Here is a 24,479-nt window from a genome sequence, read left to right as displayed (position 1 = left end):
ACACATTTTCTCCTCGTCCAAGCTCCCACATGCTCGGCGCTGATACTGAAGCTGACCTCCTTCAGTGGCGAACGAATGCGAAAATATATGTTGGTTGCCTGGTATGACGCAACAAGTGTATATCTGCTATGAAAGGACACCCAGCTGACGAAATGGGGTGCTGGGGGTGGAGAACTGGGGCGTGATGGATGTCGGTATAAATACATAACCCATTGGATGAGACTGAGCAGTTTTCAGTGTGTGCCCGCAGATTTATTTATTTGCTTTCATGTAAGTACAAGCGCATCGGCTGCTTCTGAAGGGAGGGACGAGAATCACAGAAGCTGAAAACGACTCAAGGCAGGTAGCTGAAGGGAGTCCAGAAGGGTGGCTCGGCAGCTGCATGTCTGACGGCAGCAACACTTGGCAGTATTTTGCCTTTTTTTGTGCTCGTTTTTGTACGTGGTGGATATGTAGATGGGATAAACACACTTCTCACGAGTCTTTAATAGAGTTATTTTTGAACATTGTTTTGAAAAAGTTTATGAGAAAAGGGGAGGAGAAGAAAGAGAGAGGTCGAAACAGAGAGAGAGAAGGGGAAGAGGTGAGACACGGAGGCCGGAAGGCAGTCACCATGTCGCATCTGTCAAGAATTCAGTGCAGGCAGAAGTCCACCAGTCCCTGCCAATCGGACCATTTTAACAGCAACCAAACTTCGGCTATCGTGTCGCAAAGGTTAATGATGCTTGGTCTCCGCTGGCTAATATCACTGGCTGCAGGATGGCGTAACACAAACATGATGTTGTTTACATCGCTAAGGGTTGAGGCGAGCCGTGAGAGTCTGTGGCAAGGGATGAGAGAGTAGAAGCAGAGAGGCGCTTTGACATCACCCTGCCTGTTGATTATGAAATCATTCTCCTGATTTGTTGGTGTGTGTGTGTTACAGGTGTGAACCATGTGGTCTGAAGGAGAATGCAGCCTGTTGCGTGCCGCTGCGCCCGTCCTCCGGCGCTGCACTAGTGCTGACGTGAGCGTCTCTCTTCGAAACATCAACCGCCAGCAGCAGGAAGCGAATTCTATCGGCTGCACGCCGCACGCGGGAAGAGCGAGGCAGGAGGACACGACACTAACATGGTGAGTCCTGTTAGCACATCTTGAGTTTGTTTGTTTGTTTTTTTTTTCCTTGCCGCCTTCATTTTTGTTAGTACTTGTTCAATCATTTTCGTGCTAAATTTAGTCTTTTTCCACGTCTTCAGTCCTGTTAGCATGTCCTTTGTCCTTTTTATGTGTCTTGAGTCATGTTAGTGCGCCTTTTGTCCTTTGTAGCACGTCTTCAGTCCTGTCAGTATATCTTTTGTCCTTTTATGTGTCTCGAGTCATGTTAGTACGCCTTTGTAGCACGTCTTCAGTCCTGTTAGTATGTCCTTTGTCCTTTTTATCTGTCTTGAGTCATGTTAGTACGCCCTTTGTCCTTGTAGCACGTCTTCAGTCCTGTTACTATGTCCTTTGTCCTTTTTATGTGTCTCGAGTCATGTTAGTACATCCTTTGTCCTTGCAGCATGTCTTCAGTCCTGTTAAGGCGTCTTGAATCCTTTCTCTCTGTCGCGGACGGTGAGGTTCGTTTCCACAACCTTAAATTCCTCGAATCCCTTTTTCCCTGCGCACGTTGAGCCAACGTTTAAGTTGTTGGCTTGTTGGCACGAGGAAGGGTCGTGCTTTACGGCACATGCGAACTGCAGTTAAGCAGTTTCAGTCTTAAGCAATTATCGAGACATTTCCGGAGCTTGGCGAGTGACTCAGGCAATCACTGCAATTTTCTGAGAATCCTCAGACTACCAGACGCTAAGCTCTTTTTTTAACACTGGAAGAATTCGTTTTTTTTAATTAATTGAGCTTTTCAACGATTAAATAGAAAGTTTAAGTCTGTATATGTTGCCAGGAACGTGAAGACGAAAAGCGTCCTGATTGTCCAGATAGTGATTTCTCTTGACTACATTGGACAAAGAAAGTACATAGACATAGGCTTATTTTCAGCCTATATATATGTGTGTGTGAGAGAGAGAGGGAGAGAGTAGATATTCGTGTTTTGATCTTATAACGATCTGTCAGACTAGTTAAACGCCATCAGTTGTCACCATGGCGGCTCTATGATGCGGCGCCAGTTCCGACAGTAAAATGTCGGACGAGCTGTTTACATACTTACACGAAGACACTAAACCAGAAAGTCGGTCGTAAACACGGAGAGCTCACTGCCAGTACCTTTGTGCCTCAGGGCGCCAGATGCTCATAAACACCTTCCCGGGTAGGAATGGTGGGATACAAGCATGTGGCAGAAAATGTTTTACTCAACCGCATTCTTGCGTCGAGTGCCGCCTCAGCTATAATGGAAAAATTACAAAGAGTCAAAAATAGTTCCTCAGAAAACCACGGAGAAGCTGATTTAAACCCAATCTTTTTCCAGGAGAAGAAAAGGTAAAAGAAAGCCTACTTTTCCTTGAGCGCAACCGCGGAAGAGTTTTGCAGATTGAATTTCGTGCGCGTGCGAACTCAGACCGCCAAGTGCACGACCTGCAGTCGAGAGAATTGCACAAGTCAGGGTTGTGTGAGAGATTTCTCATGCGTGCGATTTACCACAGCAAGTGGAACGGAACCTAATCGACGTATAAAAATGGCGGTCACAAGGTTGGGTGAACTCTGACCTCAGGACAAACGAATTGTTTCGGATTGAATATGATGCTTAGCTTGTAAATTTTAACTTCCGATTAATGTAAATAAGTGCATAGTCCACGGATTTGGTCTAAATTAGAAAAATAGTGACACGATGTCTTGCCAGATACATTCTTATGGTGGTGTACAATACATGATTAAGCTGACGACGCTCGATTGTTGGTGACCGAGTGGCAATTCTCGGATCACGTGATTTTAAATTACGATGTAGGTTCCAGCTTTCATTCCATTACTCATTAAAGAAAATTATGCTGAGGCATGTACGGCCATACAGACACGTCATGCAGTTCCGTTTGGTACGGTACCCCGCGGTACATCATGCCCCCCCCTCTTGCAGGAAGCTGCACAAGTTGCGACTAATTAGACTTCCGATTGATGCTAATTCGCCCTGCGTTCTCTAGCCTCGTTTATTGGCTTCAGATTGTCACAAGCAGTGGATGCCTATTTTTTTTTTTAAGTTTCTCTTCGAGAAAATCAGGAAGCACCGTTTGCAGGTCCAGTGTCAGCACAGCAGCTGTCCGTACATACTCAACAGCTGTCCAGTTGTTTCCATCTGGGTGCGGGTGTTTACAATGGAGGTGTTTCTGGAGGGTCAGACGGCGGGTGACGTGGTGTGGCTGGTGACACAATGCAGTGGCGGTGACATTTTGTTCACAGAAAACGCCTCGTAGCCAGTCACTGCTTGTGTTTGCACGCTGGCAATGAGATCCAGACCACCCGCCGGAGGAGGCACAGTCTGGATCGTAAAATGTTGGCAGCTGGAACACAAGCATCGGGCGCACTCGACAATGCGGACTCGGAATCTAATTTTCTTCAGCGGGACATAAATAATTTGCTGAACGAAATTCGCAGACAGCTGAACGGTGCTCACGAATTTTTTTTAACTTCCTTCTTTTGGTCATAGAAAATGCTTCCAGAACCCTGTGTAGTAGGCACGTATAGCCAAGCAAGTTTGAATCTGGCTTCAGAAATAACGTAGAAATTATTATTATTATTATTATTTTTATTATTATTTTGCTTGTTTGTGTTGCGTGGTTTAAATCTTGTTCTGCAGTCGGCTGCAAGAAACTGTAGTAACGGTATTAGAAATGGCAACCCCAGCCTCATTCGCAGGTTGAAGGTCTCAAGATTAAGGCTAGATTAGATTACCAGCTCCCTTCAGCCTCAAACTTTGAAGGGGCTTTCATCGGTGATGAAGAGCGGGTCCCTGTGACCCGGTGTAAAGCGAACCCCGACAGGCACGTTGCCGGCGCTCTGGAGAAAAGCGTCCAATGACCTGTGACCCCGAGTGCAGTAAAATAGGCAGTCTTCTTTTCTTCTTGTTTTTTTTTTTTTTTTTGTTTTTTTTATAGCAGTTGCCAAAGTTTCGTTCCGAGATGGTGCTAGAACTCCTGACAGAGGTGGCTGGCTGCCACAGCTGACTGCACGGAGTGACTGCTGCAGCTGTTGTCTCACTCGTTGTTACCGTTGACAGCGCGGGTTATCAGCCAGACAACCGTCTCCTTGTCGTCATCGCCGTCGCTATGCATTCTTCATTCACTAGACTAGCCTCGGCACTTGCCATTGCCGCCTCCAACTGTAATTTTGCAGTCAACTTTTGATTCATCGTTTCAATTGAGTGCAAGCGCAAGTCGATTCGCTTGGTCTCGTCCTCCTCCCTGTCTCTATGCCATTCTGTCTTTCGGTGTGTGTCTCTCTCTGTCTCTGTGAACGGTATTATTTCAAACGACGATACTGTCCTCGTTTGTTCTACATAGTAATGTTTAATCTGAATCCTGCGGTAACCATCGTAGAAATCAGAGAATAAACATGCTCTGGAGCAAAGCAACTAGTAAACATGGTCTGCGACTTTCACGTAATCAAAACGAATATACCTGGCAAATTGTGATGGGGATAGATGCGATCAGGGGTCACACACCTTTTTACGATTTGGTACCGATGACCTCTTTGTCGTTTGTGTTTCGACGACTAGACACAGTTTTTGTTTTTAAGTCATTCGTGGGTTTCGTCGATGATGCTGAACAACAAGGGACCCCACGTGATCGGCACGCACCCAGCTGGCCGACAAAATAAAGTGCCAGAGATTGCGGACATGGATAGCCTGGCGTCTGCCTGCCGCAAACACGTGCACACACTCGGGGGAAAATATGTTTGGCAGCCGCACCACAGTCGCCAGGTGCACGCACTCGCTGCGACCAAACATGCACGCGCGTCCGCCCCGTAAGGTCAGTGCAACACGCAGTTCAAACCTCGCTGTGGTCCTCACAGTCCCGCCGTCAGTAAAAATACCAGACTGTCATCATCAACATTCAGATGTTATACAGCAACGTATACAGTATACAGCATATACAACGTATACAGCAACGTATACAGCAACAGTAAGTATTCCAATAACAAAATAAGGATTGGTACAGCAAAATATTGTTTTTATTTTCGGAAATTCTTAACTTGAATATTATCAGCCTTCCCTGGATAATTCAGAAAATTAATTCGTTTTCATGTTATGTAATTTAAGCTTATGAATGCTATCACGACATTTTGAAGATGTTAACACACACACACACACACTAACCAGTCTATACACAAGCAGACAATGAGGTGAGTACAGCTCACAGCGGCTGCTCTGCTTTGTAGCAATTTTCTACGAAATAACTGACAAAGGATATTGGTAGAAGTTTTTCATTTGTTATCACGTGTCAAATAAAGAACAGGGGATTAACTTTTGAATTAACATGGAGACATTTTAAGGAGATTATTTGACTTGGAGAGAAAGTTGCTAGTGACATATATACACAGCTGGCAACTTGTGCTGCAGTGGGATGGGAGGCAAGAACTGCGCCACGTCCATATTTCCAGCCTTGTTTTCTGGGACCGCCCACAGACAACAACAGGCTGTCAGCTTCTACCACTGAGACATTTCGTTCACAAATGGCGGTGCACCTCCACCACAGGACTGGGTTATTGGGAGGGTGGACTAGATGGAGCCTTTGACCTGGGAGTCTCCCTCTTCTTGCGTGCTTGCATGCACGTGGCGCACGGCAGAGAGCTCCCAGAAGGGATAGGTGGCTGGAAAACCAGAACATGCTTATAACTGTATTCTCTGTGCAGGAAGAAAGTGTGTGTGTGTGTGTGTGTGTGTGGTGTGTTTTAGCAAGTCGGAAGCTGGAACTGGTGTGTGTAGCAAGCATTGTCTCATCTCCGAACAAATGCAGGTACGAGAGCGACTTGCCAACCCCTAGCTAGAGAGAAGTTACAACGAAGAACGACTTGTCCATCCTCTAAGCTAGAAAGAAGTCACCATGGAGGACATCTTCAACCTCTACAGAAAATCAAGAGATCGGCTTGCCCAACATCTAGGTAAAGATAAGTCAGCAGAGAGAAATGTCGAGGGAGGCATTAAGAGTTGCACAAACACGTAGCAGGCCAAGGATTCGTGCAAACCCACCAGTCGCCTTCAAAGTGCAGCTGTCACAGCAGATACAGTGCAGTCTTGGACATTCCTGCTACCTCGCATACTTACCTGGGCTGGCACGCGCCTTTCTCGTAATTCGGGGTGTCAGTCGCCTCGCCCCCTCCCACTGCACCTCTCCGCCTGCAACAACAATGGCTTCTGTGCAGCCCCCGCATCGCAGAGGAAGAGGAGGAGGAGGGGATGGGATGTCCGGGAGGTTTTGGCGGCGTTCTTGGGTCTCGACAGCCGTAATTGTTGCCAGCAACTGTTGGGAGACGTGAGTGACGGCGAGACAGATCTACGTTGCCATTACGTTGCGCAGACGTAGACATAGGGCGGCTGCGGGGACGGAGGACAAGTTGACTTAGCAAAGAGCCCACTCAGCATGTACCTCTCTGGGTCTTCATTTTGATGTTTTCGACCGATTTTGTCTGTGCTTTTTCCTTCCAGTGCGCAGTTTGCTTGTGTGTGTGCGTCCTGGAAAGATTGTTGTGGCTTCTCACGTGGTCAAACCATGACAGATTTTTTTTTATCTATCCTTACAAAAAAAAGAGACGTTAATACAAGAAAAGCGACTTGTAATCGAAAGTGTGTAGTAGTTCAATAAGCGCGGTGAGCAGCGTGCAGTCCCATAATAGTAATGGTACAAAGTTCGTAGGAAGCAGGACTGCTAGGCGGAAAGAGAGGTCAAGAAGCATGGTTGGCGATGGTCTTTTCAATCCGACACATCTTCATCCTCTTCCTGTTCCCCTTTCCGGTACTTACAACTCCACTTGCCTGCACGTGATTTTCTCCAGAAGTGGCGGCAGAGAGAAAGAGAGAGTTTAGAGAGAGAGCCCCTGGGTACTCGACCACACAGACCGACGCTCGTTTTCTCAGAATTCACTCAGAGAGGTGTGACAGTTTGTGTGTGCACGCGTTTGTGTGTATATTAGTGTGCGTGTGTGTTTTGCATGAAGCAGCCTATGAGTATGTTTATTTACGTGCGAGTGTGTGTGTGTGTGTGCGCGCGTCAGTGCGTGTGGTGTATTCGTTGCATGAAACATCTCATATCTCGAAGCTCACTGGTCAGTCAACGTATTTGTTCTTTTTTTGGGCCGTTTACCAGGTGTTTCCTAGGTTGATTTCTCATGCGAATTGTTCCAGCTGTGATTTTACTTACTGTCAGCTTTGGGTTTATCACTTCATTTGAATCAAACTTATTCGAATTAGTGATCGGCCTCTGTGTAGCAAAATAGTGATACACTTGTAAAACTGCACTTTGCTCTGCTATTGACCACCTTTCTCAAGTGGTTGAGGTTGACAACTCATGTAAAGTGTTGTCGTGATCACCTTTTGAGATCTCCTGTCACCCTCTCCCTCTCTCACAGAGTATCTCTCTCTTTCATAGAATTAGATATTAAACGATATTGATGCCCATTTTCATGTTGCCTTGGAGCAGAATACATGAATAAATAAATCACACTTTTGCATATCACAACTGAAGCTTTTTTTTTACTCTCTTTCTCAAACTTTTTCTTGTTTATTAAAGACAATTGATGTTGACATTAAAACATAACAGGTAATAAAAACATTAAAATAAAGTGATGTAGAGTAAAATACACGAAACAAACATAGTGTACGACCTTCTTGTACTTATGCATAATTTATTCGGACCGGACAAACTATGGTTACACACACACACTTTGGTGAATTGACTCATCTGTGTGTGAGTGCGTCCGCTCGAATTTTTCCCTTTTCCTCAACCCCCCCCACCACACCTCCCATCTCGAACGATGCTACAGGTCTGCTAGAAACGGGATCGTGTTTCTGAAATTCTTATACACAAACAAGCATAATCTCGATATGAAGGTAGAGAGAATGTTTTAACATGTTTGCGCATTGCACATTGTAGAAAACATTCTCTTGGCGATGGTACAAGAGAAACTTTTTTCTTACCATCTAATAGAGATAAGCTCGGGACTCGTGATTGGCAGCAGTGCTTGCTGCCACATAGTTCTGATCCAAGGCCCTCGTGAGCAACCGCATCTGCTGGCAACACTTCATTTGTAAGAAAAACACGCAGAAGAGTAATTATTTGTGTATCATAGGAAAACATTGGATACACACTGACCTGCTGCATTTGTTGCAGAAATAAACACTATTTGAACTTTACCACTGTATGTGTGTGTGAGAGAGAGAGCCAAGACATGGCCCAAAGCAAGAGTGTGGTGCTGGCCTGAGTCAGCCTTATAGGCGACTGGCTGTAACATCCACTAATCGCCGGGAGAACAAGGTAAGGGGTAAGTAAGGGAGATAACTGTGGGCGTTGCTGTTTGAAGCTAAACTTGTTTATTTATTCTGTAGTTGGTTGAGAAAGATTTGTTACAATGAAGTGGGAGGGTGAAATCTGAAGATGTCATATCGGACATAGCAGAAACATTTATCAACTTGTTATAGTGATGAATAGCAGACGCACTTATATTATCTCCCCTTCCTGGAACAACAAAACGTGTTTTGAAAAAGAAAAGTGTGTGTGTGCGTGCGTGCGCGGGGGTGAGAGGTGAAATGTGCGATATTTCCGTTCTTATCAAAACTGCATTTAAAATGCATAGTGGAAAAGCGACGAGCAGGACGGAAGGGAGGATAACATGGAGGTGAATGAATGTAAATCACGTGCAAACAGAACGCGCTCTGAACGTGGAAAGTTATTAGATTGTGGAGAAAATTGTTCCAAGATAGGAATCATGCAGATAAGTATGAAAATTAGCGTTGATGTTTACAGGAAAATTCTGTTTGTGTAGTTATGTTTTCATACGTGCCGCCTGTTCCAATGTTCTGTACTTTGTCTTTGTTCTCCCGCCTCCATATTTTATATGTCTGTCTGTGTGTGTCAGCCTCTCGCTCACTCTTATTGTTTAAATTATTTGATACTCACATACAGCTCAGTCTGTTTCACGGTTCAGAAAATGGAGACTTTAGTGCTGACATAAACATCATAGAACAAAGTTTTTGTTATTTGCCTTGAAGCGCGTCCTTCATGAGCTCGAGTGTTTTAGTTTAGGGTGAGCGCCGTCTACTCTCCTTACACATGCACATTGCAAGATGCACCACACTTTAGTTAAAAAAATTATTCACAGCTCCGAAAAGCATCTGCTTAGGAAGGCACTGGCTATGTTGGTTTGAAGGTTGATAATAACCTGACAAGTGGCCATAACTTTGTGTAAAATGGGTTTGGGTTTGGGCTGGAACAGGAGTCGGAAATGTACGAATGGTTTTAAAAGAATTGACTTTATGACTTCGTGCATGTGTGTGTGTGTGTGCGCGCGCACGCGCCTACGTAATTTAATGTATATTGCGCAGTTAAGTCTTTCAAGGTAGAAAAAATAGCCTGATATCGTTTAAATGATTTAACATGCTCCAAGACTCACAGGAGCTGTGCTTCTGGAGTCGCTTTTCATACCAACAGTCGTTGTTAACGTTGCTGTTCTTGCAACGCCACTGACGAGAAATCTTTCCTCGACCTTCGTTCTCAAGCGTTTATTTATTTATTTTTTTTCATACTGCAGTCCTTTTCATGTATGGCCATAAAGTGGTGAGTAACAAAGCTTCTGTGATTACTACTGAAATGAAAAAACCATTATAACTTAAAACACTAGTAGTGGACAAGTCAAACGACTTGTTTGAAAATTTGAAACAATGTGGAGTGTTTGTTCCGAGTTAACGGTAGCCAATGGTTTATCAACGATGTATGTTTTGTTCTTTTTTATAATCATATGGACTGATTGATTACGTCCCATGTCATCTATCGTTTTTTTTTCTCATCAGCAATGGAAATTTGTAGACTTAAAACATTTTCTAGATGCATATCGTGTTCAAATTGGCAGAAAGAGAGAGGGCCAACAGGCTCGAACGTACATTGCCGAGGGACAGCCGACTCAGTGACTGTATCTCAACGTTGATCGAATTCTCTCCGAAACGGACACATTTTTTCCCCAAAATGCAGCTGCTTCACATAAATTTATGTGGAAAGCAAAAACGCGTATTAGACGCTAAAATTGAATGCTTTGTTGACCATTCGCCATTGCGCACAATATTCCTGTTGCCATGGGCGACACGCTTGACCTACTTGCTCGAGAGAAGCAGTAGACAGCGATCCACCCGTAAAAAGCCCGTAGCAGTATAACATGTGTTACTTCTGTTGTATCCTCTTTGTTTTCAGAGAGGAGCTGTGGCCACCCGCAGTCTCTCAGTTCTACCCCAGAGAAGATAAGATAGCGCTGGCGTCAAGAGATTGTTAGTCTGTCAGGCCCGTGACCACAAGCGCCGCCATCTCTCATAACATGGAGTCCCTCGGAAGCTTGTTTAGACTGATCTCAGCCCCTTGCTCGTGGTGGCAGATAAAAGGATTCTGTAGGGTATCTGACAGAAAAATACCCGCAGGTAACTGACAGAAAGATGCCTGCAGAATATTAGTGCATGTTACCGAAGTCCGTGGGTATATCTCTCACGAATGGTTGGGGATGGGATGCTGGAGGATGTCGGTTCATTCAGAGAAGTTCCTGCACATGTAGTCGACTGCGGAGTGTATTACCTACGTCACAGAATCATGGAGGAGGAAGGAGGAGAGAGAAGGAACCGCTTTTGATGCAAAACCGCTGTCGGTTTCCGCCTCTCACGGTGCGTGTTTCCAGAACTACGGATGTCAAGAACCGCACTGCCAGGGTATGGCCGGGTTATGTCTTGTACCTAAGAAAGTCTGGAAGGGCGTCGCCGAACCCTCCAAATGAATCAGTCCCCCTTCCCAACTTTTTCACCCTTCTCTCTCTCTCCTGAGCGTGGGAACAAAGAGATGTGCACCAGCAGCCGCGCGTCTTCAGGGCCGTCCTCTTCCTCTCTCGACCCACACACGCGCGCGCACGCCTGAGGGCGCTGGACCGCTCGTGCAAGGCCTCACGAGTGACGTGTTCATTTCCTGCGCGTGCTGTGGCGCACATGTGACGTGTTCACTTCCTGCGGGTCTCCAGGGAGCGCGCGGCACCCAGGTACCGGTGCCTCTTGAGACTGGCTCACCGGCCCGGGGCCACGCTTCCAGCAGACGTCTGCTTGCGGTCAAGAGGAATCAGTGGATGGCGGAGCTTGGCGGCTCGCATCAGTTTGGTAAACCGACTTAGAGTATGTTGGTGTGTGTGTTCACATACAGTAGCTGTAGCAGCAGTTGGTGGTGATGCTAGTGGCAGTGGTCGCAGAGTAATATTGGTAAGTAGCGTTACTTTTACGGTTACAAAATATCAGTAACTACAGTTACTATTGTAGTAACAACATTGTAGGGTGGTGATAGTAGCTGTGGTAGTAGTATAACCTGTGGTGGTGGTAGTAACAGCGGATGCAGACAACGGTGGGTGACGCAGCTTGCAGTAGTGGGTGTGACGAAGATGAAACTTACAAGATGATAACAACGATGAAAGGCAGAGACTAAAGCAGTCGTAGAGTCTTGTCTTGCCAAGCGACTTATCGAGAGATAAATGGCTTGTTCTTTTGAAATTGTGGGCGTGTGACTAGTGACTGGACTAATATATTTAGTCAAAATGGTCTTTTTATGCTTCGGCACATTTGAATGACACTGGTGAACATGAGTGAATAGAGGTTTTGTGTTCATTTATGTTTGTTTCTTTGTGTGTGTGTGTGGGGAGAGTTATGAATACTTCCAGTGTTTCAATAAGGTGAAAATAACTTTCTCTACGATCTGTTGCTTAAAACTATGGGCTAATAACACTTTGGAAACAATTCATCGAGCGAAAATAAAAAAAAGCATTAGTTATTCTTTCTTTTCCTGTTAAGGCTGCAAAATGACAGGCTTGACAGAAGTTGACAGAGTTATCCTGTTTCGGTATCTGTGTTTAGATGTTTATTACACTAATCCTTTTACAGTGTGAATCTAGTCGTTAGCTTGCTTTGTTATGTAAACAGCTTGAAATCATCGTTCATATCTTCAACCACAACCTAAAGAGTCCAAAAGCCCTTGAGCTGTACGGAGCATGGATGTATATATACTATACAGGATGTCACCCTCGAAAAAGTCTGGGATGTTGTCAGTTGTGATGGAGTCGGCTGACTGTGAGGCCGGAAGACGCAGTCCTGAGTGTGGAATGTAGCATCAACTATGTTCTCTTTCATCATGCCTTTATGCATCCTTTTTTTTCTGTTCCAGACGGAGTGGCCGTGCCTCGTCCTTTCGCGTGCGCCGTCATGCGTGTCCGGGCAGTGTGCACATCAGCTCCAGGTGAGCTTTAATTGGACATGGGGTAGATACAACCCGGTTAGGCTAAAGCTGAGTGGATAGCGCTAATCAGTCAATTAAAATCATCATGAAGTATAAGTATAGATATCTTGGTCTATGACTGTCATCCTGCAGAAAAAAACCACCTGGCATTCCCATTATGGGTGGGATACCTCGCTCTGAAAGCTTACACTATTACTATTATATAGATATCATGGGTTGTAGCAAGTATAAATTATATACACAACCAACAATTCACCTACGTATTGTTTATAGAAGTGTCAGGTAACGCCTTTTCGTCGAGGCAAGAAATTATTTCGCTCTAAACAGCAGTACATGTAGATGTACCTAAGTAAATAAAGTAAACATGGACACACTGTAAACCGTGGAATACAATGGAGTTGACTAAGTGTCTTAGCATTGTGGCTGCCAGAACTGTGTGTGATTGTGAGTAGTCTGTTGTGTCTGGCACCCAAGGACAAACTCGAGACTGCGTATTTCTTTTGGAATAATTCCGTCTATTGAAAGTACAGCCCAGCCTCTCTTTTCTGCGACTCACAGGTTTTCTACAGGCTCAGCCCCTCATTAAGCATTTTACACCTACTGACGACCCTCGCATTAAGCTAAAATTTATTTTATCACAAATGATGTGTGTGAGTGAGAGAGAGAGGAGGGGTTAGGGTGTGGGAGGGTGAATGGTTGTTAGGCCCATCAAGCCTGAAAACTCAAAACCAAAAATGTTGTCAAGCTTCTTTTCCACTTCGTGACTGGTATTAGCAAAGACTTTATGTCTTCGAGATATTACTGTGGAAGGCATTAAGTCGGTTGCGTGTGCTTGCGCCTGCTTCAAATAAGTTAATTTATGAGCTCAAAGGAGCAGAGGAAACGGCCCCTTTTAGTGATGTATAGGCTATCGCCTTTGCTCGCGCACCCTGCGCCATGTGCTCGGTGAAGATGAAAGGACGCGCTTCTCGCGAAAGCCGAGGCTTCATCTGGAAGAGTTTTCTTTCTCATCGAGATAGGAGGCCCCCTTCGCTCTCCCCTCTCCTCCAGCATCCCGTGTGCGAGACGCCCTTGTTGCTGTAAGTGGCGGAGGTCCTCTCTTCACGAATGTCTTGGTGCTGTGATTGACAGACATTGGAAGTGACATTGTCCCAGGACAGGGACAGAGATTGGAACTGGTTGCCATGGTGCCATGATTGTGACAGGCGTTGGAACTGGTTGCCATAGTGCCATGATTGTGACAGGCATTGGAACTGGTTGGAACCGTCTGTAGTGCTTTAGTTGCTGATTGTGTCAAATGGCAATGACGCGGGATTCTGCATCTATCTCTCTCACCTTGTCTTTCTTGCCCTCTCCATCTGAATGATAACATTTTAAGAAACATCTTTAAAAAATCCAAATATTTTGTAACGATTGGGATAACATTTGAGACAGAGTAATAGCCTTTTCCTGATGATGAGCTTTGAAAGTTGGGAGTATGTAGGCGGTTTGAGAAGTGTAAGCCTCAAGCCGTGTGAATACATTTGAAAATACTGGCATGATAGTCGTGTTAGGAACAAAAATATACCTTAATCATATATTAGATAATATGTGACCTGTTAAGAAGGCTCTAGGGTGTCTAGTAAAGCCATGCTGGAGTGATTGTCACTAAAGTGACCAACATCTTGAAGAGAGTCTCGTTTCCAGCTCTGCCGGCGGTGCCAGCAAGAACCTACAAACTTATCTTCTTGGTGCCAACGCCTGCGGGTCCGCGCCCATCGACTGCCCGGCAAACGGCGGAGATTGTGCGCAGATCCTGCTTGGGGCGAAGGCGATCTGATACTGGGTGATACTCCCACCTACCTCTCTCTTCCCAGGTCTCATTCGCCCTTCAACGCCACGGGGGGTGTAGCCTTATCATCTGTAGCGACAAGGGGGGAAGGGTTGGGGGGAAGGGTTGGTTACATGCTGGCCTGGGACAAACTGGAAGGTTGGCTTTAGAGCCATAGTCAAGGACACGCAGGCAGTCAGTCTGGGTGTGTGTGAGAGTTTTAAAAAAAACCCAACCGCATATTAAATGATAGATATCATCGTGTGCCTGAGATTTGTGTGAGAGAGAGGGTAGACAGGAGAATACGAGGAAAGTATTTTTTTTTTTAGTACTTCACACCAAAATCCTTAAAATATAAACGGTTGTCAATGTTCTTTAGTTTTGTTCAAGACTGTTACTCGGTACCACGGCGATTTCACAGCTCTTTTCTTTGCTCTCTGTTCAGGAACTTGGCCTCGTTGTGATAAAACCGTGATCATGACGTCATGATCGAGGGGGGAGGGAGTGCCATCCGGGTATTTCGGCGACTTTCTGCGAGTCCTTGAACCTCAGCCTCACGTGCTACGGTCTGTACTGCGTGATGCTGGCTGCTGATACTCACTACCCACAGGTTATCACAGCTTAGCTAATCTGCAAGCTAACGGTCCGCCTCTAACCACACTTTGGCACAACGTGGAATCCAGCACCAGCCTGGTATCAACTTCTCCTTTCCTACGAGGAGACTCGACAGCTGTTGCGTTGGAAACAGGAGAGTGGTAGAGATGGTGTCACTGAGTTTGGACACACAACTGCTTGCGACCGACCGTTCACTGGCATGGACAAGTCCCGCCATGTCCTGAGGCTTGGTCGAGACTGTGCGTGGATGCTTTTGCTAACATTCTCGCAGAAACGCGTTTGGATTTTGGTGCACAGGAAAGCATTTCGCTGCCAGAGGTTTCCCCGTAGACTATCCCCGAGAAATATATTCAGCTTTGAGCTTAATTTTTATCAACCTGTCAGGAACCTACGCGATGTTTTTTTTTAAAGTTATGGTGGGATGCCGATGTGTGAGTGCGTGGAATGGAGCGTTCAGCAAGAATGGAATGGAATTCAGCAATGGAGCTAAAACTAGGACTTAAGTAATTGTCGACCTTGTCTCGCAAATTGCAGTGTGTAATTAGTAGACGTGTTTTTTTCCAAAATAGCTGCAGCCTTTCTCTCCCTACTAGTTTAACTCATCAAAAACCCTGTTTCCAGAGTGATTTTTTTTTTCATAAGTCGAACACACGACAGACACTTCCTGTTATAGGAAAAGGTTTGCGATTTCCTTCCTTCAGAACTGACCCATCTGTAACGACAATCCACTTCAGAAACGAACTTGGTGCCCAGTTGATAATTGACAGGAAATAAATTTTGATATTTTCTGCTTCGGAATGTGACGGAGCGTTAAGCGCATGACTAACTTTGTAAGAGAATTTAACGACAGACTTTTATGAGATGGAGCGATGAGCTTGTAAGAGATTCCCGCGGTAACCTGATTGTAACTGTGGCTGGCAGGGAGCCTGCGGTTGTAGTGGGCATTGAGAGAGTGAGATGCAGCAGCCCGCCGGTGCCAGAGGATGCGTCTGATGCCGCGCGTGCTGACGCTGCTGTTCAGCCTGTCCGTGCTGACCATGGTCTTCGTGGCGCGCTGCGGCTTCAACATGGACGCGCACCTGCACCAGCCCATCACCAGCGGCATGCCCCACCGTCCTGCAGCCGTGGCACCGGAGTCCGGCAGCAACATCCACCTGCGACAGGTAACTTACTCTTTGCTCTTCTTTCTCCCCTCTCCCACTCAACTCCCCCTGGTAGGCGGGCAGAACTTTTCGTGAGGTTCAATAGGTAATAGCAAGATCCAAACATCCAGAGACTATTGTTTGAAAGTTTAAAGACCAAAATTAACTACTTAAGCTTTTTCCTTTTTTTTTTTAAATTTGTCATTACCTTTTGGACCAGCTGCTTTTTTTTTCAACTATAGTTCTTACTATCCACGGCACCTGACTTCCCGGGTTGAGTTCTGACGCTACCGCCTGTCAAGCTGGGATTTTATTGCCAACAATGTACCTCCTCATGTCAGTCAAACGTAGTCAAGCTCTGCCTCAGTTGTAGAAACACTTATACTCTTGGCGAGCTGACAGTTCATGTTCGGCAACGAAAGCACGAAGGTTGGCAACCTCGTACCGACTGTACATATCTCTCATGATTCCCATCCTGCTTTACGGATACTAAACCCACGCATTCTAGACCTAGCGCCTAAGAAAGCTGTTTCCAATATCCTACAAGGAATATAACGACGACCATAGCTGGTGCCAGTCAAGGGATGATTATAATGACAATGACGATGATGATGATGACGACGACGACGACCTACCGATTTAAATCCGTACCTATGTTTCTTCTGCGAGGTAGAGGCACATCACAAATTTCTTATGTGAGGATCGGTAGAACTGTGTGGATTTTCATATTTTCATACGATTGAAGGGCTGCCACAAACATTTACTGATAAATATCAGCGATGATGATGATGATGATGATGACCAAGGTGTCGACAAAGAGGGAGTGTTGATATAAAAAGTACTGGCTGGGAGAAAGTTTTGTAGGACGATGACCACTTTTGGTAGATGGCGCTACACTGTTCTGTGTCTGTGCTGGGTGCCGATAACACCACACAACTTATCACATATCTATCTAACCTTGATGGCAACATAGATGTGTCTGGCTCCACAGATTCACGATGGCTTCTTTAAAACATGATCGGAATATAACAACGTCTTCTGAATGGTTTATCGCAGGGGGACGAATCTCTTTAAAAAAAAAAAACAAAAGTAGCGCTGGTACAACTGGAAGAAGAGGAGGGGAGGCGGGATAAGAGAAGACCTTTCAGACTTAACCTTTAGAGTGGAAATGTAGGTGCACTAAGTAGACCTTCAGGAAAATAAACCACGCAGTTGTCAAGCACAGAAAACTGCTTGACTGTCTGAATTGTTGTAATGCTGGAATCACTCATGTCGACTGTAGGAACACGGACAGAAGTGGCAACGAAACAGACTGTCAAACAGAACTGCCTGAAGTCAAGGATGGAGAGTGAAGACTATCGCTTCTGCCTTTAGCAAAATGCGTGTTTGTTGAATCCTGCAGCAGCAGCAACAGAGATCGCCGTGGAATTCTCTCTAGGGAGAGAGAAGGAGGTGATTCGGGCTCGGGAAATCTCATCACAGGCTACATGCAGTAGGCGGGGTCGAGGAAGGATGCGCAGTAATCTGCACTATCGCCAGCAGGCTGCATGCTTCTTTTCACTTGCCAGTGGGCGAGGCTGATAAACGAGATCTTGATGGAGATAGCATGGCGCATGGGAAGGGCTGTGTATGGCCGTTCTTGTTGAAACAAGCCATAGATAAACGCTTGCCATGATTGAGTCTTTGCAGGTGCTGCTGTTTACACATTTCTTAAAAAAAAACCTCCGTCTCTCCTCTCCCCTCCACCCCACCTTGTGTACACCGTGATCTTATGACCGTAAACTTAGGACAGGAGAGTTTAAACAAGTTTAAGAAAATCGTCTTTATTTCTTATGCGCAGCACTGGTGCCGGTATTGAAAAGCTTGCTGCATTGTGTCTGACGCCATGATCTAGTTTGTGAGCAGGCGAATTGTTCTAGAACCTCGTGGCATCCTTGAAAACCTTGCTTCAAGGCCTCTTGCGAGCCGTGCGCAAAGCTCGCGACCTGAGCACGTGCAACGCGGAGAGTGTCACGAGGATGGAACTCGATATCGCGCACTAGGTGCCGGATGCCATCAATAAAACGGCTGAGGTTTTAAGATCCTTTGGTATGCAAAGGTTTTTATGTACAACATTTTAAAATAAAACTTTGCCATGAATTTATTGGTGTCATGACGAGTTGTATTTTTTTATTTTTTATTTTTTTGCGATGTTGCACGTTGCCGTTCTGACTTGGTGCCAACGGCAAATTGAAACTTGTCTTGGTCGTGACTCCCTTTATACACAAAGACAAACATCTACGTGAATGCGCCAAGGATTGTGATGATAATATCATCTCGAACAACGCCTCTTCATGTTATCACTTCAAAATGTAAACGGAGATGTTGTCCTTGCGTCATAAGACTTGACGCCGATTGACAAACAGGGTTAATTAATTAATTAATGCGTCGCCGCTCGACCAGAAACACATCGCAGTCGAGTTCATTTGGTTAGTAACAGATGTCCATGCCATTTGGTCAGAAACACATGGCATCAAGGGCGGCCTAGATATCACAGGGTTTCACAAAATGACATTGAGGATGTTGGATGAATGTTTGTGGCAGCAGATGTTGACTGAAACCATGGCGGCAGGAACTCTAAGCTTTTTCTGATCAGAGTTTTGTTCTTACCTTGGCCAGGCAGAATAGTTGTACTTTTTACATTGTACTTCGAAGAGATTATTGCATCATTCAAATGAGCATGCTCTGAGCGCTTAAGAACAAGAACGAAACATGGACAGCATACGAGGGACAGGAAAACAAATAACATATGAGACTATAAAAGAATAAACAACCGTACTAAACTAAGAATAAAATCAAATATAGAAAATACAAAGAGGAACCAAATAACAAGAACAAGAACTGAGAGTAAAATGATGCTGCACAAAAAGGACTAGCATTATGGGAAAGGTTGTTAGGAGTCATGTTTACGTAAGAGGTGCGTTTTCAGTGTACTTTTAAATGATTCAATAGTAGGTAGGTAGTAGATATGGAAATGGAGAGAGTTTTTATGTTTTGCTACACAATAACCCCAAATCCTGTGATCATATGTTGTTGTACATTCTGTGTATCATGCATTTAAGATTTCTCATTGCTATGATTCCCTTGCTTCATCTGCAGATGCTGAAGGAGTTGGAAGCACAGCACCACCAGGAACGCAAACATCTAGAGAGAGAGATTCACAATCTGGAAGCCAAACTGCATACTTTGCTGCAGGCTGTGGCCAACACTACCAAACCTCCACCAGTCACTCAATCTCCTGCCTTGCCTCCCTTGGCCTCACCCCCAGCAAATGCTGTAGCCACAGCAAATCACAAGGTGCTCTCCTGGTCACCCGATGAATTCCTTCAGCAGAACAGTTCAGCACAAGACCTGGCAATGTACTTCATGGAGAGACTGCAGATGGCGGAAGTTCTGAAAGGGTTTCCTTACAAGACAGAGTATGAAGTCATCCCCTTCAATAGGTTCACCCTGATGAGGATATATTTAGTGGAGCCAGGTCTTGGCAAACGGGTGATAGAGAAACCAATCGGTAATAAGAAGAAAGAGCTGTATGAGATCATTGCCATGGGCATTGATAACTTAAATCACAACCGCACTGCAGGACAACCTTTGTATGGCTATGAAGACTTTGTGGAGGGCATTTATCGTGTGGAGCCCACAGCTGGAACTTCCTATGAGTTGTACTTTCAAAATAAAGATGCCGCTGCTAATCCCCATCATATCCCAGGTCCTGATTCTTATGTTCAGGTGAAGGTCTTCCGCCCTTTTGGGCCACCAATGATTGTCAGCACTAAACAAGAAAAATCAGAGAGGAGTGGATCAACTTGCTTTTGCCTCTGTCAGGACGTGTTGACACCTTCCGACATTTCATGGATCGTTTTGTCAACACTTGCATCAAACAGGACAAACGGGTATACTTGACCGTAATCTACTTTCGGAAATGATGGTCTGAAGGAGGTCAAAGCCATCATGTCCCAGGCAGCGAGGACGCACAAGTACAAACATATGAAGCTTATCACACTGGATGAGAAATTCGCTCGTGGAAGAGGTCTGCAAATTGGTGCCTTGAACTGGAAAAGTGGTGATGTCCTGCTTTCATGTGCGATGTAGACATTGTGTTTGGGGTGGATTTTTTGGAGCGGTGCCGGTTAAATGCTGAGCGTGAGAAACAGGTGTACTACCCCATTGTGTTCAGTCTCTACAACCCCAGCGTAGTGTACTCCTTACAAGACATTCCAATACCGTCCCTCTCTGAGCAGCTGATCATATCCAAAGATACAGGCTTCTGGCGGGACTTTGGCTACGGCATGACTTGTCAGTACCGCTCGGACTTCCTCAAGATCAAAGGCTTTGATGAACAAATCATGGGATGGGGAGGAGAAGATGTCTTCCTGTACCAGAAGTACGTACGTAGCGAGTACCTAGTCATCAGGGCCACGGATCCAGGTATATTTCACTTGTGGCATGAAAAGGTCTGTGACCCCAAGTTAAGTTCAGAGCAGTATCGAAGCTGCATTCGCTCCAAGGCTCTGACAGAGGCATCCCACTCACAGCTTGGCCTCCTGGCTTTCAAGGATGAAATTAATGTGCATCGCAGTGTTCTCAATAGGGCAGAAATTAAAGAACAAGTTATCGTGTAATTATATCTTTTCTCCTTCATATCTTTTTCAATTTTTTAACCCTGCAATTTTTTCAAAATGTAAATGTCAATGCTAAAAATAAGAAGAATGCATCCATTATGAAGTAACAAACAAATCTGCTTCATCTTTAAATGGAACGCAATGCCCTAGACACAGTGAATCAGATACCTAAGCCACTTACCTTTAGTTTTCAGTGGCTGATCTTAGCTTTTCATTTCAGATTCTCCTTAGTCATTGAGTGTGATCATATTGAAATGTGCCTTAAATTATTCATTATTGTGATCATATTCAAATCAGCATAGTAATTGCTTCCTGCTGTACCATGTCTGCTGTATTGTCTTTCACAGTCACTTATATTATCATTCAGTTAGGACAGGTGGTTGTCATCTCAGCAAATTCAGAACCTCCCACCAGCAGTGTAGCCAAGTTTGAATCAAACTTGCGATTAAATCACTTTCATGGAGTCTGAATCACTAAGGATATTGTGTGCTGGAAGATACTTTTTTCTGGATTCTAGTCCTAATCATGTATCAGCTGTTTATTAGCTATTTGTCTGAATACAACTCCTGTGAATCTTTAATCTAATTTCAAATATATCATTGTCAGGCCAAAGGTGCAATTTCTTCTGAATCTGTCTCTTGGATTCTTTACCTAGTCAATAAGCTATCTATACACATATTACTATTAACCAAAACACACCTCATTACATCATCATTGTTGGTGTAGTTTGCTGCATCTGTATTTGTCGCTGGAAGGATATTTTTTCTTTCAAAATCACCTGAAAGTGCCTTTCACTAATACATCAATACTCACTGTAATGTCAAGGAATAACATGGTTGTTCTTTTCTTTATTGTTGAATATTTTATGCAGGTTTTGATTTATTGGAATATTTTTGGCTGTGTCTGCACTCCATATGCAGGGATTAAGTTAGCAAGAAATGGAAAAAACCTATCCACTGAAGAATCCAGACTATTTCAGATATGATGGATTCAACAACTAAGTAACAGCATAACTATCAAACAATATTTCACATGAAATGTTTGGTTCATTAGTTGAAGATGCTGGCTTGTTTCATCAATATAAAAGTCTGTGTGGCTGTGAAAGATATGTTGAGGCCAAGAAGGGTCAAATGTATCCTGTTAGTATGAGATTATGTAAAGACAGTTTTGTTCAGCCAAGTGTATTAAGCTTGTAACAGGTACATGTTATATTGGTTTTATGTCACAAACCTGGTTTCCCTGGCTGTCTGCTTTCATTCAAGAGTTTCTTGGTATAGAGAAGACTCAAAAAAAAACCAGTATTTGTTATTCGATCTGTTCATACATGTTTCCAGTGTTCTGGCTTTCTTTGAACAAAATATGAATATGCACAAGATATGTTCTCTGGAATCTCTAATAGATAAGTTTAATCTCTTTGTCACTATGCTCATTTATGACTGTTCACCGTGCCAATTGAGCTTAATTTCAGTCCAATGGATTTATTGTTATGGGTCTTAAAAATCCAGCTTTACACCTCAGTATTAGTATTTATTTACAGTGCAATTTATAAACGCAGTATATTATGTTCTTGTACTGTCCTTTCCCATATTTTTCCTTAAGACATTATAATGCCTACGTTGTAACTGGTCTGGTTTTTTTTTAAACAATTTATTGTACAGCGCCACACACGCACACACAAAGTATATTCAATCAGAGCTAGTATATTTTGTGGTGCATTTTATACTGTAAATAAATTTTGCAACTCATGGAAAATTGTGAAGTTGATCTGGTCATTTAAAGATGTAAAGATTCATTTCAAGACAGCTGCTAGAAAAATGTATAAATTATATAAAATTTGGATGATGTGCCTTATTTTGGCCTTCTTCTCTTCAGAATTGCATCTGTAAGCGCAGGAGTAAAGCTATGTTGCAGCCTTGAAACCACAGTTTGAAAAACTTTTTAAACGTCACTTAGGATGGATAAAATATAGCAATAAAAGGACATGGAATGTTGATTTGTTCTATGATGAAATTTTAACATGCTGGAGAAATCATCATGCCCAGGCACATAAAAATTTGCATAATATTGATTTCTTGTTGGGGTTGATTCTTATCAGAATACTCATGATAACTGTGGAAACCCGACCTGTACAGTGATTGAAAAATATCACATCTCAGAGTGATCAGTAAAGCATTAAAGAAGGTAAGATGGATACAATGGAAGCTGCTTTACTTAAGACAATCTTGTTCACTGAATCATCCACAATTTTTTTAAAGTTCTTATGAAAACTTATGTTAATATGCCATTCTTCTCACAGTTAAACTTCTTGTTTGAATATTCAGTGTGAAAAATGTAGATATATTGTTCTCTTTTGAGCACACTTTTCATGCTAACATGCCATTCTTCCAACAGTTAAGCTCCTTGTTTTGAATATTTAGGTGGAAAAATACAACATTTTTTGTCTTTTGAGCACACTACTTCTTCAGTATTCTCTCTCACACTATTGGTAAAAGAAAAAAAAAAAGAAAATTCATGAAAGCACATCTTGATATATACTCATACCAGGGAAGTCTGTGTTGAGTTGTCAAGACTACTTTTGTGCTCTTGTTCTTGTGCATTTCTGTGGGCATCTGTTACTTACAGTAACCTATAGTTTATTAAAAACTGTAATCTTAAATATTTTGACTCAGGCTAGCCTTTAACAGATTAAAGGATAGCTCATCTTAAACACTCAGTAGTCAATCTTTATTTTTCGTATTGGGGTTTTTCATAGCTTCAAATTCTTCCTTAATGTGTTTACATTAAAATTTTATTTCTTCAGCATCATAATCCCTACCTACTGCCTACAGTTTTGAGAGGTTTACACTAGCACTGTAAGAAGCATTGCTGCTTTTGATGTTTATTATCCCTTGAGGCTTGTGGATGCATTCAGAACATTTATGTTCAAGCATTTTGCCCTTCTTTGAAACCTTTAATGGTTATTTGATGCTTTTTTTTTCAAGTTCTCCCTTTGTTTTGTCAAGAACTCTGTACGGAAAAACATCAGATGATGTGATGCTTGATATCCAGCTACACATTTATACTGTATCATATCGTGCTCAAACACATCAATTTTATGTTGAAAAAGATCCATAGATATGTCAAACTACCAGATCTTAATCAGACAATAAAATTGATATGTTATAACTGCATTATTTTTAACATAATAAAGAGAAGTAGTTCAAGCTTGATGTCCCCTCTAAAACATGAATCTGGATGTAAATTGTAATTACAATTGCCAACAGGTACCTTGCACTAAGAGACTGTTAACATAGTTTTAACTTATACATGTAGTTAGAAATCGTTGATCTGCTGGACATAGGGCACTTATTTCTATTTAATTCAACAGAATTTTGTGCCACTAATTATTAATGATGTACAGCTAAATATTTTGAATGTTCATATTTATCTATGCACTTGCATCAAGATATTTTACTGTCATTACTTATTATGTTGTACAAAAAAAGAACAAAGGGCTTTGAAGAAATGGAGTAACTATATCTCCTGTTTAGGAAAGTATTTAATTGTACAGTCAGAATTAAATCATTGATCATTCTCTAATGTATGCACAGAGGTGAAAATAAAAATTTGTGATCAAATGATATTAAACATTTTCCCATATGTTTCAAGAACTAAGTTCTTTTGCTGTTGGATTCCTACAAAATGCAAAGGGCAATCACTGCTGGCTTTGTGTCATTAGTTATGTAAATCTGACAATTCTTCCACCGAAAGATTTGGCGAGCTCTATACAGATGCGACTTTTTCTCGTGTTGTCAAAGAACAAATAACTGGGAACTGGGAATGAAAACTAGAT

At 43.4% G+C, this 24,479-nt stretch overlaps 1 protein-coding gene across 1 annotated transcript; it reads left to right on the top strand.

Moving 5' to 3' along the window:
- The first annotated feature begins 788 nt into the window (after positions 1–788).
- On the top strand, positions 789–24,269 carry LOC112575074 (chondroitin sulfate N-acetylgalactosaminyltransferase 2-like). The gene is given in 7 exon segments (XM_025256633.1): positions 789–1,113; positions 12,348–12,419; positions 15,766–16,007; positions 19,125–19,814; positions 19,817–19,939; positions 19,941–20,097; positions 20,100–24,269. Coding segments are annotated over 5 exon segments (1,698 nt in total). The 5' UTR covers positions 789–1,113; positions 12,348–12,419; positions 15,766–15,827; the 3' UTR covers positions 20,648–24,269.
- Positions 24,270–24,479: the final 210 nt, after the last annotated feature.

This window comes from Pomacea canaliculata, linkage group LG1 (genome assembly GCF_003073045.1).
Source record: "Pomacea canaliculata isolate SZHN2017 linkage group LG1, ASM307304v1, whole genome shotgun sequence".
NCBI classification, from domain to species: Eukaryota; Metazoa; Mollusca; class Gastropoda; order Architaenioglossa; family Ampullariidae; genus Pomacea; species Pomacea canaliculata.
This window is presented reverse-complemented; position numbering and strand designations above follow the sequence as displayed.